The following is a 17,688-nucleotide window of genomic DNA, read 5'->3' on the forward strand; positions in this document are numbered from 1 at the left end:
AGTTTCTGCCCCAAGACAGTCAGTGGTGCCTTCTGATCAGGGCGTGTCCTGCCTCAGCTCAGGTGCCTGGGTGCTTCTCCTCCCACAGAGAATTTGAGATCACTGCCCGGAGTGGTCCGGGGAGGCGGCTGCACACATCAGGAGCAGCAAGGAAGCAGATGGCCGCTGCCATCTCCACCCGGCCGCCCCCAACCAGCTCAAAAACCAGGCCCGGGAGGCCATCTGGGCGGGGCGAGCAGGGGTCCTTGGCTGCCCGGCCAGGATCACGCCCGGCCGATGCCCCATCTGGGTGTCCCTCTCCTTAGTGGCCTGTAGGCAGCTCGAGGGGTGGCCGGGCCGGGGTCCCATGGTGCTAACCGTAGCTTCCCTTCGTGTCCAGGTCTTTGCTGCAAAAGTTCTGAACCTCGTCCTGCCAAACATGTCCCTGGGCCGGATCGACTCCAGTGTGCTCTCGAGGAATAAGACGGAGGTGAGTCTTTCTGAGGAGCTGGGGACAACTGGGGGTGGTGGGGGGAGCCGGCCACGGCCCAGGCCTGGGGGGAGTCCGGGCGTTGGCCTCGCCACGGCTGCCTGCCGCCGTTCCCCCGAGGCTCTGCGTCAGGTGGTAGCACGTGGAGCCGTGTGAGGGCCGTCTGGCTTCAGGGTCTGGTGGGAGGGGTGGGCAGTGGTTCTCTGAGCTGTGCCCACGTGTGCAGAGCACCTGACCAGCTGGAGCTGTGTGTGTGCCAGCCAGGTCTCGTGAGCTTGTAAGGGACAGCAACCCAGTTCAGAATGACTTCAGTAGAAAGAGGGGTTTGTTGGTGAACGTAACGGAAGGCTTCAGGCACAGCTGGATCCAGGGACTCAGAGTCTTAGTCACCACCGTGTCTCTTTGCCCCTGGCTCGTGTGTCCCCTGGTTTGGCCTTATTCCCAACCAGACTTCCCCGAGTGGAGGCGGAGCTGCCCACCAGCAGCTTTACATGAGCGGCCAGTGGAGACGCAGCACAGCCCCTTCCAACAGCAGCTCTGAAACCGTGTACCTCAGACTGGGACTCGAACCCAGCAAAACCCTGCTGGGCACTTAAATCACGTGACTGGGACTCGAGCCCAGCAAAACCCTGCTGGGCACTTAAATCACATGAGTGGGACTCGAACCCAGCCAAAAGCCTGCTGGGCACTTAAATCACATGACTGGGACTCGAACCCAGCCAAAAGCCTGCTGGGCACTTCAATCACATGACTGGGACTCGAACCCAGCCAAAAGCCTGCTGGGCACTTCAATCACATGACTGGGACTCGAACCCAGCCAAAAGCCACAGAACCTGGTTTCAGGACCTTGTGAAGCTGAGGTTCTTGATGTCTCATCACAGAAAGAATTCAGGGGGAGACACAGTGATAGGTAAGAAGTGGGTCTATCCAGATACAGAGAGAAGCAGCCTCCACAGGCAGAGTGTGGGCCATCGCAGAGGGCGAGTGCAGCCTCGAAATGTGGCCTGGTTAGATTTTATAGGCTGGGTCGTTTCATATGCTAATGAGCGGGAGGGCTGTTCCAGCTATTTTGGGGAAGGGGTGGAGATGTCAACCCCTCCTTGGTCTTTCACCAGGCTTCCCTGGTGCCTCAGAAGGTAAAGCGTCTGCCTCCAGTGCGGGAGACCCGGGTTCGATCCCCGGGTCGGGAAGATCCCCTGGAGGAGGAAATGGCACCCCACTCCAGTATTCTTGCCTGGAGAATCCCATGGATGGAGAAGCCTGGGAGGCTCCAGTCCACGGGGTCGCACGGAGTCGGACACGACTGAGCGACTTCACTCCGCTTTGGTCTTTTACCAGTGGAGCTGTCCTGGCGCCTCTGGGCGTCATTTCCCTCGTGGGTTGAGGATTGAGGTCTAGTCTTGTCTGCATCTTGCTCCCGTTTGATTCTCACCAGTTTGTGTTGTGGCCTTGGGCTGCGTCACTCTTTCAGAAGCTGTGCCCTATCCCAGAGCTGGTTCTTACCCCTGGACAGTGGGTTGTTTGTCCCGGAGAGGGGGCGGCATCACCCTGCCCAAGCTCGCGGCCTGAGAGCGGAGGGCAGCTCTGCTGTGGGCCGGGCGGGTGGCGTGCGGCCAGGCTGGAGGGTGCGCCGGGGTGCCGGTCAGGCCGGCGTCCGTGTCCACGGGCCAGGCTGGCGCCTGTGGCCATGGGTCAGGCCGGCGCCCTTGTCCACGGGTCCCTGTGGAGGCCAGGGTGGTCTGTGACGGTGCTGGTCAGGGCACCATGCCCCCGCCCCTCTGGTGAAGGGCCAGCGCCTCGTCCCCAGCCTGTGAGGATGGGCCCTCGGGCTCCGGGCCAGGCGGCTGTCTTGTCCTCACCCACCCACGGCGGCCCGTGTCACAGGGGCAGACAGACGCTCCCCAGGTGCCAGAGCTTGCCCGAGGTCGCCTGCCTGAGAGCTCTGTCCCGGGGGCAGGACCCCACAGGCTCACGGCTGGTGAACAGGCGGCGCCCTGGACAACGGGAGCGTAACGCCGAGTCATCTCCTGCCTGTTTCCCGTCTTTCGTCAGGACGCTGAGCTGGGGAGTTGTGGCTGCTGGTCAGCCCTGGCTTCCTTGGGGTCTGGCATCATGATGGAATGTGGCCTCCTGGCCCTCTGAGCCACTCAGCTGGATGGGAGTCATCCCAGATGTGCAGGTAGGGATGTTCAGGCCACGGTTCCAGCTCCCCGGCCTTGAGAGCCCGCTGTTGCTGAGTCTGGCTTGTGCAGGACTCCAGAGGGAGCCAGTCAAAGTCCACCCAGTCATCCACACCCCATTTGAATTAGAATTTAATTTTTAAAAGCAGTCCCTCCCAAACCCCCATCTTGGAGCTACATTTGACCCACCAGGGTTGAGAATATTTGAGTAAAGAAAGAAGATGTTCATTCCAAGAGGCAGACCTGTGTGGTGAGCAGCACAGCATTAGAGGGTCCCGACAGGAGCAGGGCCGACGTTAACCCATTTCACAGATGAGGACACTGAGGCTCGGGGGATAAACCTTGCCCAAGGTTTCAAGCCGGTTGGGGCAGAGCTGCGACACGGAGCCTCTGATTCCACAGTCTGTGCTTGGCGTGCCCTTCCAGCTGGGGTTTACGAGCCCGGAGCTCCTGACTTGTACTTCCTGGTCCACGCGGCGTGCGTGGCGTGCTGGGGTGCTGGGGACCACCGCTCCATGTGCAGGGTCACTGCGAGCCGAGGCCTGTGGGCAGGGCCTCCTCCGGCTGCCGCAGCCAAAGGCTGACTCTGTTTCAAATGTGCAGTTTCCTGTGAAACCACCGATTTCTGCAGCAGCCTCTTCACACTGTTTAGGGCTTCTCAAGGCAAGAACGCCAAGGGGGCTTGCCATTCCCTTCTCCAATGGACATTTGGTCAGAACTCTCCACCATGACCCGTCCGTCTTGGGTGGCTCCGCACGACATGGCTCATAGTTTCACTGAGTTAGACAAGGCTGTGGTCCATGTGATCAAGTTGGTTAGTTTTCTGTGACTGTGGTTTTCATTCTCTCTGCCCTCTGGTGGAGACAGGTAAGAGGCTTGTGCAGGCTTCCCGATGGGAGGGACTGGCTGTGGGGGAATCTGGCTCTTGCTCTGATGGGTGGGCCCTTGCTCAGTAAATCTTTAATCCAGCCGTCTGCTGACCGGTGGGGCTGCACTCCCAGTCCTGGAGTCCACAGGCCCTGATCTCCTCCAGGAGGACTTCTGTGAACACACCACTCCTCCAGAACTGCTGCTGCCAGTGACCCTGACCCCGACCCCGTGGCAGGCCACTGCCAACCCACGCCTCTGCCAGAGACCCCCCACAGGCAAGTCTGGCTCCGTCTCTTCTGGGAATCACTGCTCCTTCTTCCTGGGTTCTATTACGCACAGAGAGTTCCAGAAAAACATCCACTTTTGCTTCATTGACTATCCTAAAGCCTTGGACTGTGTCAATCACAGTTAACTGTGGATAATTCTTCAAGAGATGGGAATACCAGACCACCTTACCCGCCTCTCTAGAAACATGTGTGCAGGTCAAGAAGCAACAGTTAGAACTGGACATGGAAGAACAAACTGGTTCAAAATTGAGAAAGGAGTGCATCAAGGCTGGATAGTATCACCCTGATTATTTAACTTCTGTGCAGAGTACATCATGTGAAATGCCGGGCTGGATGAAGCACAAGCTGGAATTACTGGGAGAAATACCAATAACCTCAGATATGCAGATGACACCACCCTTTTGGCAGAAAGTGAAGAAGAACTAAAGAGCCTCTTGATGAAAGTGAAAGAGGAATGAAAAAACTGGCTTAAAACTAAACATTCAAAAAATGAAGATCATGGCATCCGGTTCCATCACTTCATGGCAAATAGATGGGGAAACAATGGAAACAGTGAGAGATTTTATTTTTGGGCTGCAAAATCACTCCAAAATCATCACAAGCCATGAAATTAAAAGACGCTTGCTCCTTGGAAGAAAAGCTATGACCAACCTAGACAGCATATTAAAAAGCAGAGACATTGCTTTACCAACTAAAGTGTGTATAGTGAAAGGTATGGTTTTTCCAGTAGCCATGTATGAATGTCAGAGTTGGACTATAAAGAAAGTTGAATGCCAAAGAATTGATGCTTTTGAACTGTGGTGCTGGAGAAGACTTTTGAGAGTCCCTTGGACTGCAAGGAGATCAAACCTAAAGGAAATCAACCCTGAATATTCACTGGAAGGACTGATGCTGAAGCTGAAGCTCCAATACTTTGGCCACCTGATGCAGAGCCAACTCATTGGAAAAGACCCTGATGCTGGCAAAGATCGAAGGTGGGAGGAGAAGGGGATGACGGAGGATGAGGTGGTTGGATGGCATCACTGACTCTATGGACATGAGTTTGAGCAAACTCTGGGAGTTGGTGATGGACAGGGAGGCCTGGCGTGCTGCAGTCCATGGGGCTGCAAAGAGTTGGACACGCCTGAGCGATGGAACAGCAGCAACCGCAGCAGCTGTGCCGGGCAGCATGGGCCGGGCGGCATGGGCCGGGCGGCAGGGCGGGGGGGCCACGGCCCTTTGAGAGCTTAGAGTGGAAACATCCAGTTGTCTCACCACCTGTAAGTAGCCGGGCCAAAGAGGAGGAGAAAAAGATCACGAGATGACTCCAAACACTCTTAGTTTGAAAGGAGCAGATTTCAGAGATTCTGTCTCCTTTGTGAAATCATGAACATGTCCCCGAAGGCCTTACACCAAACGGAAGCGTCTGGGTGAATGCCTCACGGGCGGGCTTCCCTTCGCGGCCCATCGCCACGTCCCCGTCCACCGTCACACAGCGTCATGTGTCCACGGGGGGCTCTCCAGACACTGCTCAGTCTCCCTGCCGGGCAGACTCGGAGCCTGGGCTCCTGTTGGATTAAGTAGGGAGCAGAGAGGATTAGCTCCTGCCAGCAGGCGCTGGGAGCTGCCCTTTCCACATTCTGCCGAGCTTTAAAAATAGCAGCGCCGAGGGGCGGGCGAGGGGAAACGGGCGGGGCAGACTCCTCGAGGACCGGAGTCGGCTCCTGAGGCTCGCCCTCCGTGGGACGTCTCCCCTGCAGCCCTGAGGCCCGAGGCCCGGCACCGACGGCCCGTCGGGCTTGTGGGAGCAGGACTCAGGGAGTGGCTGCAGGCTGGCGCGGTCGCGGGTTCCTTGGCAGGCTCCCATCTCTGGGGTTCGCTGTGGCAGCCACGACAGGCAGCGTGACGCCCCCACTTGACAGCCTGGGACCCGCAGACGCACACAGGCCATGGCGCGGGAGGAAAGGCAGGGACCCCCAGTGTGGTCTCAGCACCGCCCGCTGGCTGCGTCTTGCCCTGCTTCTTGCCACAGCTCCAGAACGTCCATCTCACGAAACATCGGCCCAGAGAGGCCAAGTCCCTTCCCCAGGGACTCGCAGCCGTTCCGTAAGGATTTGAACCTACGTCGGGCTTTGTGGTGGAGAATCCAGCTGCCAGTACAGCAGACGCAGGTTCAATCCCTGGGTCAGGAAGGTCCCCGGTGGAGGAGAGGCAACCCAACCCCGCTAACCTTGCCTGGGAAACCCCACGGACAGAGGAGCCTGGAGGGCTACAGTCCTGGGGTCGCAAAGTCGGACAGGACTGGAACGACTAAACCACTCTCACCCCCAAGCTCCTGGCACTACCGTCCTGGAGACAGAGCAGCCGCCCCTCGGCCTCTTCTGCGTCTCCTCGGATTTCCAGCCCCACCGACATTCTGAACGTTTCACCCTCGACCACGGCTTCCTCAGAACGCCGTGAGGCCCTCCCACTCGGAAAAGCCATGCATGTTCCACATAGTTGTCCGGCCAAGGCCGCCAGCATGGGATGCAAGGAGGAGGGGCCGTGGGGCACTCCCAGCACCCACAAACCTCCGACTGCTCACGGCAGGGGCCCCCAGCCCCCCTCCAGCTCTTCCGCCGGGAGCACCCCCAGTCCTGTGCCGAGGCAGTCTCCCTTCCAGAACCCAGTCTGTGTTCTCTGTTGCTGCACCAGGACGCCCTCCAAGTGCCTCCTGGCTGGTTGGCACGCACGCTGGCCGGCCGTATGGTGAGTTCCGGGCACCCGGGGGGCTGAGGAGGGTCTGGCCCTGCTCCCACTCACATCTGCGGGGGACTCCGCTCCAGGCCCCCTCCCCACCTAATGTTTCCAGTGTGCCTGCGTTGAGGGTTGGGTCCCCGCTGCTATGGCCTTCGTGGCTTCTGCCCCCGCGGCCTGGGGGGCTTGGCCACCCTGAGGCGTTGGACTCATCACAACCAGGGCTGCAGACAGGCCCGGCCTCCCCTGCCACCCCTGCGGACCCAGCTGTCACTTCCCTGCGGGTCGGTCCTGCTTTGCGACTCATCCCCATGCACGGCTTATCCCCACAGAAGACTTGTCTGTTTTCAGCAGCTGGGGATCTACCAGTGCCTTACAAATAAGCCTCAAGCCGCAGGAGCCTCTCTTAGCATGGACCTCTGCGCAGGGGCGACCACGGGGGCCTGGCTCAGTCGGTGCCCCGCGTAGAGGTCTGCTCAGCCCCTCCCCGTCCCCGTGTTCCCTGCTCCCTGCCCCCCGCGACTCTGGCGGAAACATCCCTGAGCCCCAGAGAGGCTGGTCCTTGAGGTCAACGGCTGCAGAACAGCCAGGGCCTCTGCGCTTCCCTCACAGCTCAGCTGGTAAAGATTCCACCTGCAACACAGGAGACCCTGGTTCCATTCCTGGGTCAGGAAGATCCCCTGGAGAAAGGAAAGGCTACCCACTCCAGTATTCTTGGGCTTCCCTGGTGGCTCAGCTGGTAAAGAATCTGCCTGCAATGCGGGAGACCCCGGTTCCATTCCTGGGTTGGGAAGATCCGCTGGAGGAGGGAAAGGCTAGTTACTCTGGTATTCTGACCTGAAGAATTCCATGGACTGACCGTATGGTCCATGGGGTTGCAGAGAGTGGGACATAACTGAGTGACCTTCAGTTTGTGAGAAGTCAGGCAGGGTTCGTGTGCCTCTGCCCACGTTCCCTCCTGCAGGACCACAGGGTTACGGCGGCCAGGACACCTGCGTGCGCGGGTCGGGCTGACCCCTCAGAGACCCCGTGTTGCTGCTTTGTAACTCACCCTGGAGGCCTGGCCACTCTGATGGTCACTGGAAGAGGGTCACGGAGACGTGGTCCCCCAGGAAGGCCTCTCTGGGGTTTTGGGTGGGTGCTGGCTGCTCAGGTGCTGCAGGCCTGGCCTTGGCGGGGGAGGTCCCCATCCGCCTCCGGCCTGGGGTGCAGGACACTGAAACTCTGGTGAGTTTAGGTCTTGAGACCTCAGAAAGCAGAGGCCGCTGGGATTGCGCGGGCTGCTTACCTGAGGGGGGCTTGGTCCCCTGAGCCTGTTGCCCTGTGCGGGGGTGTGGGGTCTGCCCTGCCCTCATGGCCGCCCCTTCAGCCCGCCCTGCCTGCCCTCCCCCCAACACCCAGGTCTTGACCCGTCAGCGTGTACACAGGGCCGGTCAGCATGTACACAGGGCCTCTGTGCCCCAGGCATGGGAAAAGGGCCCGGGACAGGAAGCCCCTTGGGCTGTCTGAGCAGTTAACCCAGAGCCATGTCCCCGAGGGGCTTGGTGGCCAGTCAGTGGGCAGGCGCCAAGCCACTCAGGCAGGATGCGGTCTGGTGGACACCTGCCCCGTCTCTGCTCCAGTGAGCAGGCCCCTCACTGTCCCCTCGGGGGTGAGCGGAGTGACAGCAGAGACAAGGGCAGGGCCGGGAGCCCCCAGGGCTGGCTCAGATCCCGAGCTGCAGGCACAGCCAGTGTCGGGGGGGTCCTGCAAGGCGGATGGCTCAGGAGGGTGGACTTGGCTGCCCGGCGTGTCCAGCAGAGGGGCGGCCATGGCCTTGGGTACACGGGGCAGTGGACCAGCCTCTCGGGACGGCAGGTGGCCACTGCATGAAGCCCAAGGCCTCCCCAGGCCCCGTCCCTGCACTGACCGCCCCCCAGCGACTCAGGGGGTTCACCCCGGTGACCCTCTGTCAGGGGAGAGACCCAGACACAGACCCGCGCCAACCGTGGTACCGTCGCCACGTGAAACCATGGACGCCAGCCTACGACATGCTTATGGGAAGGGGCGCAGACGGAGGCTGAGCCTGTCTGGGGGCCCCGGGCGTGGACGGGAGGGTGCAGGGCCGGCCGGCAGGAAGCCGAGGCGCCTGGGGCCGTGCGGGGGGCGGCTCCCCAGGGTCTGACGGACATCCCTCTCCCTGCAGGTGGACATCTACAACACGGACCCCCTGGTCTGCCGGGCGGGGCTCAAAGTCTGCTTCGGCATCCAGCTGCTCAACGCGGTGTCGCGGGTGGAGCGGGCGCTGCCCAAGCTGACGCTGCCTTTCCTGCTGCTGCAGGGCTCCGCCGACCGCCTCTGCGATAGCAGGGGCGCCTACCTGCTCATGGAGTCGGCCAAGAGCCAGGACAAGACGCTCAAGGTGAGCGGCTGCCACCGCCCCGCATCAGGAAGGGCGGGGCCTGCCCGTGGGAGGCGTGTCCCGGGCGCTGGTGAGGCATCAGCTGGTCGTTCACTCCCTGGGGATCACCTGCGTGTTGGGCACAACAGGATGGCAAAGTGTCATTTCCGGTGGGGAAGCCCCCTGAGTGTCTTCCCTCTAGACCAGTAAGCCGGCCGGCTGCAGGGACGGGGAGAGAGCGGACCCATGGGCCGTGTCCGCACCGAGTGGCGGCCGAGCCTGAAGGTGACTCTGGGTGGTCGGTGGGGCAGACAAGCCTCAGGACACGTGCGTGCATGACTCCCACCCCTAGCGGCCTCCCCATGGGCACAGCCACGTGGGTGCCCAGTCTGGGGCTGCCTGCTTGTTCACGGGCACACAGGTGGTCCCTGAGGTGCCACGCCTGCTGCGGGAGCTGGGGTTGCAGCTCCGCTCTGCCCCAAGTCCTCTGCCCACCCGCCTTCTCCCCAGCTCTGCTCTGAGGGTCAGCCTTGGCCAGCTGGCGGGCAGAGGGAGACTCAGATGAGCCTGGGACGGGGGCAGGCTGGAAGGAGATGGTACCTGGGGGATGCGGCCCTGGGGACCGCGAGTCCCGTTCTGACGCTCCTGAAACTGGGACAGAGAACTGAAAGCGGGGGCCCAGAGGTCGGTGCTCATGGCAGCCCCGAGACGGAGGCGGGCCCGACGAGCCCAGTGGGGTCCATCCCACTCGGCGGAACGTTACTCAGCCTTGGAAAGCGGGGGCGGGGGCGTTCTGATAGCTTCCTGCTGCCATGAGCGTGGACGCACCTTGAGGAGGGCTACGCTCAGTGAAACGAGCCGCTTACAAGAGCGCAAGGCGTGTGCGATTACACCCCCAGAAAACGAACAAAGCTGACAAAAGTCATCGCAGTAGACGGCAGAGGAGATCCGCTGTGGCCCCGTGGTTGGGACTCGGTGCTTTCGTCTGCCAGGGCCCTGGTCGCAGAACTGAGAGCTCGTAAGCCATGTAGCTTAGCCAGAAAAAAGAAGGGAAAAGAAAGCAGCATGCTGTCTCCAGGGGGCAGGAAGCAGGGCAGGGAGCGGGCGTGTGGTGGGGCCAGGCTTTCGGCTGTTGCGAAGAGCGCTGCAGAGCCACCCAGGACACCGAGCGCCCCGAGCCGTACACGCAGCGGTGGTTAAGGTGGTCAGTTTTCTGTTACATGATTTTAGTGCAGTCAACGAAAGGAATTTGGAGATGCCTGTTGGAAGTTGCCGGGAATAGCAAGGAGGCTGCTGGTTACACACGTGGAGAGTCCGGAGGGAGGTCGGGCTGGAGATATAGATTCTGAGGCGTACACCCACAGGTGGCTCCTACAGCCTGGGGCCTGGACGGGGTTCTGGGGGGCCGTGGAGGGAGGAGGCCAGAGCCCCCTCATCCCATGGCCACACCAGCCTGCAGCTCAGGGGGCCCATGTGCTGCCAGGACCACCACGTGGGCAGGCAGAATGCGGGTCTGATGGGGGAGGCTGGGGCCCTGCAGGGAGAGGAGCACAGACAGAGTGGGGGTGGCTGGGGGGACGGTGTGTAAGGACAGGACCTGTGACCGTGCAGGGGCATCCATCTGCAGACTACCGGCTGACCAGGCCTGGCACAGGGCAGGGGTCCTCTCTGGTGGCCTCGTCACCTGCTGTGGTCCTGACCGCCTGTCTCTCCTGGTTGCAGATTTACGAAGGTGCCTACCACATCCTCCACAAAGAGCTTCCCGAGGTGACCAGCTCTGTCTTCCGGGAGATAAACACGTGGGTCTCGCAAAGGACAGCGGTGGAGGGAACGGGGTGCCCGCCCTGAGCCCCCCGGCCAGCTGCGGGGCCGCTGTCGGGAAGCGGGCAGAGGAAGGGCAGGGGCTGGCTTCTCAGACGTGGCCGAGAAACACACACACACACCCCCAGATTGGAGGAATCCCTAGCACAACTGACTCAGACAGTCTTGTCACCTGTCAGGCTGTCCACCACTGGATCTGCCTTAAACGGTGGACGCTTTATGCAAAAACTGGAGGTCAGGGCACTTTCCAGAGAAGTGCTGGAAGGCCTGAGGCCACACGGAGCCCTGCCCCACCTCTCCCGCCCTGCAGGGTCCCAGGAACCCCCCCCAACCCCAGCAATAATTGGAGGGCGCCCTCCCGCCGCCCTGCACCCTGCCTGTGCCCCTCTGGCCATGGGACATGGGGCAGGTCCACTGTCCTGGCTGACTTGCGTGCCTGTGGAGGCCCGGAAGTGCCTGCGGGCCCACCCTGGCCCGAGTCAGCTGTGAGCCCTGGGGGCTGGGCTGGGCCAGGGGAGGGGGGCCTGGGCGTGGGAAGGGGACCACCCCCCGCCCCGCTCCCGGGCGTGTGGGGGCGGCCGCTGCTCCTTGAGGGCTCACCCGACGTTTGGAGGGCCGCTGTGCTGGACGTCTGTTCAGACGCGGAGGCTGTGGGAGGGAAGCAGGGGTCTTGACGGCGCTGGGCTGGAGCCGGTCCCAGGTGGTGCCCCGCCCGAGGCCCCGCCCAAGGCCCCAGCAGGAAGGGCGATCGGGGCCCCTGCAGCCACCCCTTACTGGTGCCCTGCCCGCATCCCCCACCCCTTGGCCCTCCCTGCTCTGGCTGGCACGGTAATCGGGGGCCCCCGCTGCCCAGGGGGTGCTTTCGCTATCCGTGTGAGCGTGGTGGGGGCGCTGCAACCTGGGAGGGGAAGGCGTGGCCCCTGGACCTGGGGCTGGGTGGAGCTCGGCCCAGTCCTCCAGAAGCAGGAGCCGCTGCCCCGCTGCGTCCTGCTCTTCTGGGGAGGTCCCCCGCCTCCATTCCAGGGCCCCCAGCGCACGCTGAGCCAGAGTGGGCCCCCTGGCGAAGGAGCCACGTGGGCTCGTGGGGGGACCGGCCAGGTCCCCATGGAGAGTGGCTTCATTGACCTGTTTCCCTTTGGAGGAGGAAAAAGAATGTAGAAAATGCCGTGGGGGCTCCACCCGTGGTCCTCCGGGGCCAAGGAGCCGTAGAGATGCCACGCACCAGCCCACACCCACCCACCGCCACGCCGCGTGTGGAAATGTCACCACGGCGGGCCGCTTCCCAAGCCCAACGCCGGGCGGGCACGTGGTCCGACCAGGAGTCTTTCAACGCATGGACTTATTTTCTTCAAAAGCTTTCAGAGATGCACATTCAGCCGTCTTCAGCGATCTGGTCAAAGAATCGCCCATATTTGAAAGATGTTCCTCGGATCGGGGACTGTTTTCCTCACCGGGTGGGCCGGGGCACGCCCTCCACGGTCAGGGTGCGGGCAGCCGTGTCTGGGCCCCGTCCTGGCAGTACCAGCGAGTGCTGAATCAGGGTTGCCTGCCATGCTGAACCCAGAGCCCCTGGGCCGCACCCGCCCGGCCCTCAGTGGTGCAGGGGAGCCGGGTGTGCATAGGCGGCAAGGCCGCACAGGCCTGGGCCTGAGGCGGGCAGAGCACTGAGGCCAGGGAGGGGCGGGCGGCCGAGCCCGTGTGGACCCATCACTCAGGCTGCCTGGGCCACGGGAGGTGGTTCTGTGCGGATGGGCTTTCCAGAAGATGCTGCCCACGGCTACCGGGGGTCCTGGCCCCCTGGGCCCTCTCTTGCTGGGGACGGGGTGCTGACCCTGGCATGCCCTTGGCCCTGGTGCTCGGAGCCCCCCGCAGGCCCCGTCCCCCTCGCCGACTGCTGACTCCCCACATTGGACCACAGCGACTTCCCACGCAATTTCCTGGTTTGCTGTCATGCCCACGGCTCAGCCGCCTCCCTCCACGTCCGCTGTCAGTGGGGCCCTGTGTGTCAGGTAACAGATAGTGCGGGACCGACACAGCTAACCCTAATAAACCATGGTTTCTGCCGCCGCCGCCGCCGCCTGCCTGTCTGTCTGATCGACCCCGGCATGCCCTGCAGAGACGGGTGGCCTCCTGGCTGACCACGCTCTGTGGGCCCCCGACTCCTGACGGGTTAGGAAGGCACCCTGGGCCCCCGACCTGGGGCTGCCCCGCCGCCTCACCCACCACAGCTCCTCCACAGCTGAGGCAGCAGTCTGCACGCCCGCCTTCCACCCGTCCCCCGAGCCCCAAGCGTGTCTTGCAGACCATCTCCCTCCAGCCCTAGGCCCATCCCTGCCCGCCTCCTGTCCCGCAGGGCGGCCAGGGTTAGTGTCCAGTGACTCAGATGGTGGCTCTTCCGGCCCCAACCCTCCAAGCCTGTCGGCCCACAGCCAGCCTTCGGGGGACCCTTGGAGCCCTGTGCCCTCTGGAACCAAGCTGCGGGAACTGGGTCTTCATCAGAACGGTCTGGTCCCTGGGTCCAGGGCCAGTGTTGCCGAGGAATAGGGAGAGGCACTCTCTGGGCCAGAACCCGGTGCTGGGGTCATGGGTGCAGGCCCACTTCACCGCGAACACCCGCGCCCCACCCAAGGCCGCCCCTCCAAGGGCGCTGGGTTTAGTGCGCTGCTGCTGCTGTTCTGAAATTCTCAACCACCCTGTGCATCTTTCTGCCCCGAGTCCCAGGTCGTCCGCAGTCAGCGCTCTGAACCCCTGCGGTGGGCGGCCCATCCCGCGTCACTCAGGTCTGCTGCTGGGGTCTGTCCTGTTCCTCGTCTGGGCCGCGCTCCTCTGCCGGCTCCTCCTGTCCGCGTTGCCGTTTGTTTTCCGTCTCTCGGTTCCGGGCGAGCTGGGAGTGTCCTGGGCGTCCCCTCTCCCTGGGCACTGATGGGGGCTCTGGCGGGCAGGTGGGTGGCCAGGTCACGCGGCGGCCGCTTCCAGAATCCTAGGGCCCCCGGCTGGTGCCAGCTCACTGGGGGCAGAGTCGGCCCAGGAGGCTCTGGGCCGCGCCCACCCCTGGCGGGGAAGCCAGGCCTGAGGTGGTGGTGCCCCCTACAGGCAGGCGGAGCTGGTCCTGGAGTGGGGGACCACTGGGGAGGGGGGCACGGCTCCCTATAGTGAAGTGGGGGGCCCAGGGCATCCCAAACCTTGCTTTGGCTGCTAGTGTGCAGGGCTGGGGCCCAGCTGGTCCCAGGGGTGGGGGAGCCTCTGGGTCTGGTCTTCTCTAGGTGGGCCAGGACTGGGGGGTACAGGACTATGGTTTCCTTTTTGTAATTTTTATTTTACATGGGAACATCAGTTCAGTTCAGTTGCTCAGTCGTGTCCGACTCTTTGGGACCCCATGAATCGCAGCACGCCAGGCCTCCCTGTCCATCACAAACTCCCAGAGTTCACTCAGACTCACGTCCATCGAGTTGGTGATGCCATCCAGCCATCTCATCTTCTGTCGTCCCCTTCTCCTCCTACCCCCAATCCCTCCCAGCATCAGAGTCTTTTCCAATGAGTCAACTCTTGGCGTTTCAGCTTTAGTATCATTCCTTTCAAAGAAATCCCAGGGCTGATCTCCTTCAGAATGGACTGGTTGGATCTCCTTGCAGTCCAAGGGACTCTCAAGAGTCTTCTCCAACACCACAGTTCAAAAGCATCAATTCTTCAGTGCTCAGCTTTCTTCACAGTCCAACTCACAAAACCATAGCCTTGACTAGATGGACCTTTGTTGGCAAAGTAATGTCTCTGCTTTTGAGTATGCTATCTAGGTTGGTCATAACTTTCCTTCCAAGGAGTAAGCGTCTTAATTTCATGGCTGCAGTCACCATCTGCAGTGATTTTGGAGCCCCCAAAAATAAAGTCTGACACTGTTTCCACTGTTTCCCCATCTATTTCCCATGAAGTGATGGGACCGGATGCCATGATCTTCGTTTTCTGAATGTTGAGTTTTAAGCCAGCTTTTTCACTCTTCTCTTTCACCTTCATCAAGAGGCTTTTTAGTTCCTGTTCACTTTCTGCCATAAGGGTGGTGTCATCTGCATATCTGAGGTTATTGATATTTCTCCCAGCAATCTTGATTCCAGCTTGTGCTTCTTCCAGCTCAGCGTTTCTCATGATGTACTCTGCATATAAATAATATATAACAATATATAGCCTTGACGTACTCTTTTTCCTATTTGGAACCAGTCTGTTGTTCCATGTTCAGTTCTAACTGTTGCTTCCTGATTTGCATACAGATTTCTCAAGAGGCAGGTCAGGTGGTCTGGTATTCCCATCTCTTTCAGAAGTTTCCACATGGGAACATAGCTTTTGCCAAAAACCTTATCAGTTCAGTCGCTCAGTTGTGTCTGACTCTGTAGTCCTTGGGGTTGCAAAGAGTTGGACATGACTGAGCAACTGAACTGAACTGATGGTGTTTTGGCTTCCCAGGCAGCGCTGGTGGTAAAGAACCCACCTGCCAATTCAGGAGACCTGAGATGTAGGTTCAATCTCTGGGATCGGGAAGATCCCCTGGAGAAGGGCATGGCTACCCACTCCAGTATTCTTGCCTGGGGAATCCCCTGGGCAGAGGAGTCTGGTGGGCTACAGTTCGTGGGGTTGCAGAGGGTCAGACACAAATGAGGCAACTTAACGCAGCGCATAAGCGATTTAGCGTTGTGCTAGCTTCAGGGGTACAACTGAGTGATTCGGTTTTCCGTCTGCAGGCGCCCTTTCTTCTTTGGCTCCTTTGCCTTGTAGGTCATCAGCGAGCACTGAGCAGCACCACACAGGTCCTTGTTGGTTGCTGTGTGTGTAGTCGTGTATCTGTGTGAACCCAAACTCCTAAGTTATCCCTGCCCTCATTCCCCACTGATAACCATGGTTTTTAAATCTGTGAGTCTGTATTTTGTAAGTCCATTTGCATCATTTTTTAAAGATTTCACATAGAAGCGATAGGTGTCTGTGTGTGACCGAGTAGTCTCCACACCCATCCGTGTTGCTGCAGACGGCACGGTGTTTGACGGCTGAGCGGCCCGTCCGTGTTGCTGCAGACGGCACGGTGTTTGACGGCTGAGCGGCCCGTCCGTGTTGCTGCAGACGGCACGGTGTTTGACGGCTGAGCGGCCCGTCCGTGTTGCTGCAGACGGCACGGTGTTTGACGGCTGAGCGGCCCGTCCGTGTTGCTGCAGACGGCACGGTGTTTGACGGCTGAGCGGCCCGTCCGTGTTGCTGCAGACGGCACGGTGTTTGACGGCTGAGCGGCCCGTCCGTGTTGCTGCAGACGGCAGCGTTTGACGGCTGAGCGGCCTTCCGTTGCAGAGCGCGCGTGCCGCATCGTCTGCACCCACTCCTCGGCTGACGCCTCGTCTCCAGCCTTGGCTGCTGTCAGCAGTGCTGCTATGAAGACTGACTGGGTTGCATGTTTCAAATTGTGCTTTTCTCTAGATGTGTGCCCAGGAGTGGTAATGCTGAGTCATACGGTAATTCTACGTTTGGTTTTTTAAGGAACTTTCATACTGTTCTCTGTAGTGGCTGCACCAGTTCACATTTCCATGAACAGTGGAGGTGCATTCCCTTTTCTCGACTCTCTCTCCAGCATTTGCTATTTCTAGACTTTCTGATGAGGGCCATCCTGACGAGTGTGAGGTGATACCTCACTGCAGTTTTGATTCGCATGTCTCTGTTAGTGATGCTGAGCAGCGTTTCCTGTGCCTCTTGCCTGTTTGTATGTCTTCTTGGGGAAATGTCTATATAGATCCCTGCCTGTTCTTTTGATTGGACTGTTTGTTGTTTTGATCCTGAGCTTTAGGAGCTGCTTGTGTGTTTTGGAGACGAATCCCTTGCCAGTCATCTTGTTTGCAAGTCTTTCCTCCCATTCTGTGGGTTGTCTGTTCCTGTTATGGCTTGTTTTTCTGTGCAAAAGCTTGTAAGTCCCGTTTATTTTCATTACTCTAGGAAATGGATCCAAGAAGATACTGCTGTGATTTATGTCAAAGGGAGTTCTGCCTGTTTCCTCTAGTAGTCTTACAGTCGCCAGCTTATATGTAGGTCTTTAATCCACTCTGTGTGTTTCTGTGTGTGGTGTTAGAGAACGTTCTGATTTCTTTTACATGTAGCTGTCCAGTTTAGACTCTGGTTTCCGTGGCTGGGTGTCTCCCTCTGGTGGGCGAGGCTGGCCTAGCAGCCTCCCTGGAGGGCAGGCCCAGCGCCCGCCCAGCCCCATGGGTGGACGGCGCTACGTCCTGGCCGTCTGGTGGGCAGGGCCGTGTCCACTAGGGGGGTCAGGGGGGTCTCAAGGTGGCCTGTCTGCTGCCAGCTGGGGCTGTGACCCCGCCCCGGGGTGTGTGACTGAGTCTCCCAGCTCTGGGTCTGATGGGCCCAGATCTCAGCCCAGAGGCCGTGTTCACGGGGCCAGTGTGTGTCCAGGCGAGCCCCGGCTGCCCTGTCTCTGCAGGAGACGCTCCGCGGGCAGCAAGTAGGTCCGGCCCAGGCTCCTGCCCGGCTCGGTGTGCGTGAGGTTCTGTGCGGCCGTGTTAGTCTGAGTCTGTGGGTCTCTGCCTCACGCCTTCGCAGCCAGATGCTCCGGGGGCCCCGGGGTCACACCCCCACATGGGGAGCAGGGTGGGCTCCCAGCGCTCAGTCCCGGGGGATGCTCTGCAGCGTCACCTCCCCCAGGCTGGGGGACTCCGCCGTCTTGCTGTGGTTCCTTCTTCATGTCGTCAGCGGCAGGTCATCTCAGGGAGGCTTTGGTTTTCTCCATCGACGGCCGGCGTGCTCGTGGGAGGTGGGCTCAGGCTGTCTCTACTCTGCAGCCTTGGCTGCTCTCCTGAGATGACGTCTGATGCTGTTCTCGCCGTGGGGCAGGCTCCCTGGGGGCCAGAGCTGGCCTTGCCCCCAGGCAGAGGCCCCCCCGCGTGGCGTGTGGACCTGAAGGACAGACGACCCACTCCCAAGTCCGATGGA

The 17,688-nt window shown here is 60.6% G+C and overlaps 1 protein-coding gene across 2 annotated transcripts in view; it reads left to right on the forward strand.

Moving 5' to 3' along the window:
* MGLL (monoglyceride lipase) overlaps window positions 1-12,811 on the forward strand; it is an 86,894-nt gene extending 74,083 nt beyond the window's left edge. For both annotated transcript variants that reach the window (XM_055558723.1, XM_055558722.1), the window contains exons 6-8: window positions 380-469; window positions 8,707-8,922; window positions 10,624-12,811. In XM_055558723.1, the coding sequence (XP_055414698.1) occupies window positions 380-469; window positions 8,707-8,922; window positions 10,624-10,749 (432 nt within the window). In that variant the 3' untranslated portion in view covers window positions 10,750-12,811. The remainder of the gene's footprint in view (window positions 1-379; window positions 470-8,706; window positions 8,923-10,623) is intronic.
* Window positions 12,812-17,688: the final 4,877 nt, after the last annotated feature.

The sequence above is a fragment of the Bubalus kerabau genome, chromosome 20, assembly GCF_029407905.1.
Source record: "Bubalus kerabau isolate K-KA32 ecotype Philippines breed swamp buffalo chromosome 20, PCC_UOA_SB_1v2, whole genome shotgun sequence".
Taxonomy (NCBI): domain Eukaryota; kingdom Metazoa; phylum Chordata; class Mammalia; order Artiodactyla; family Bovidae; genus Bubalus; species Bubalus kerabau.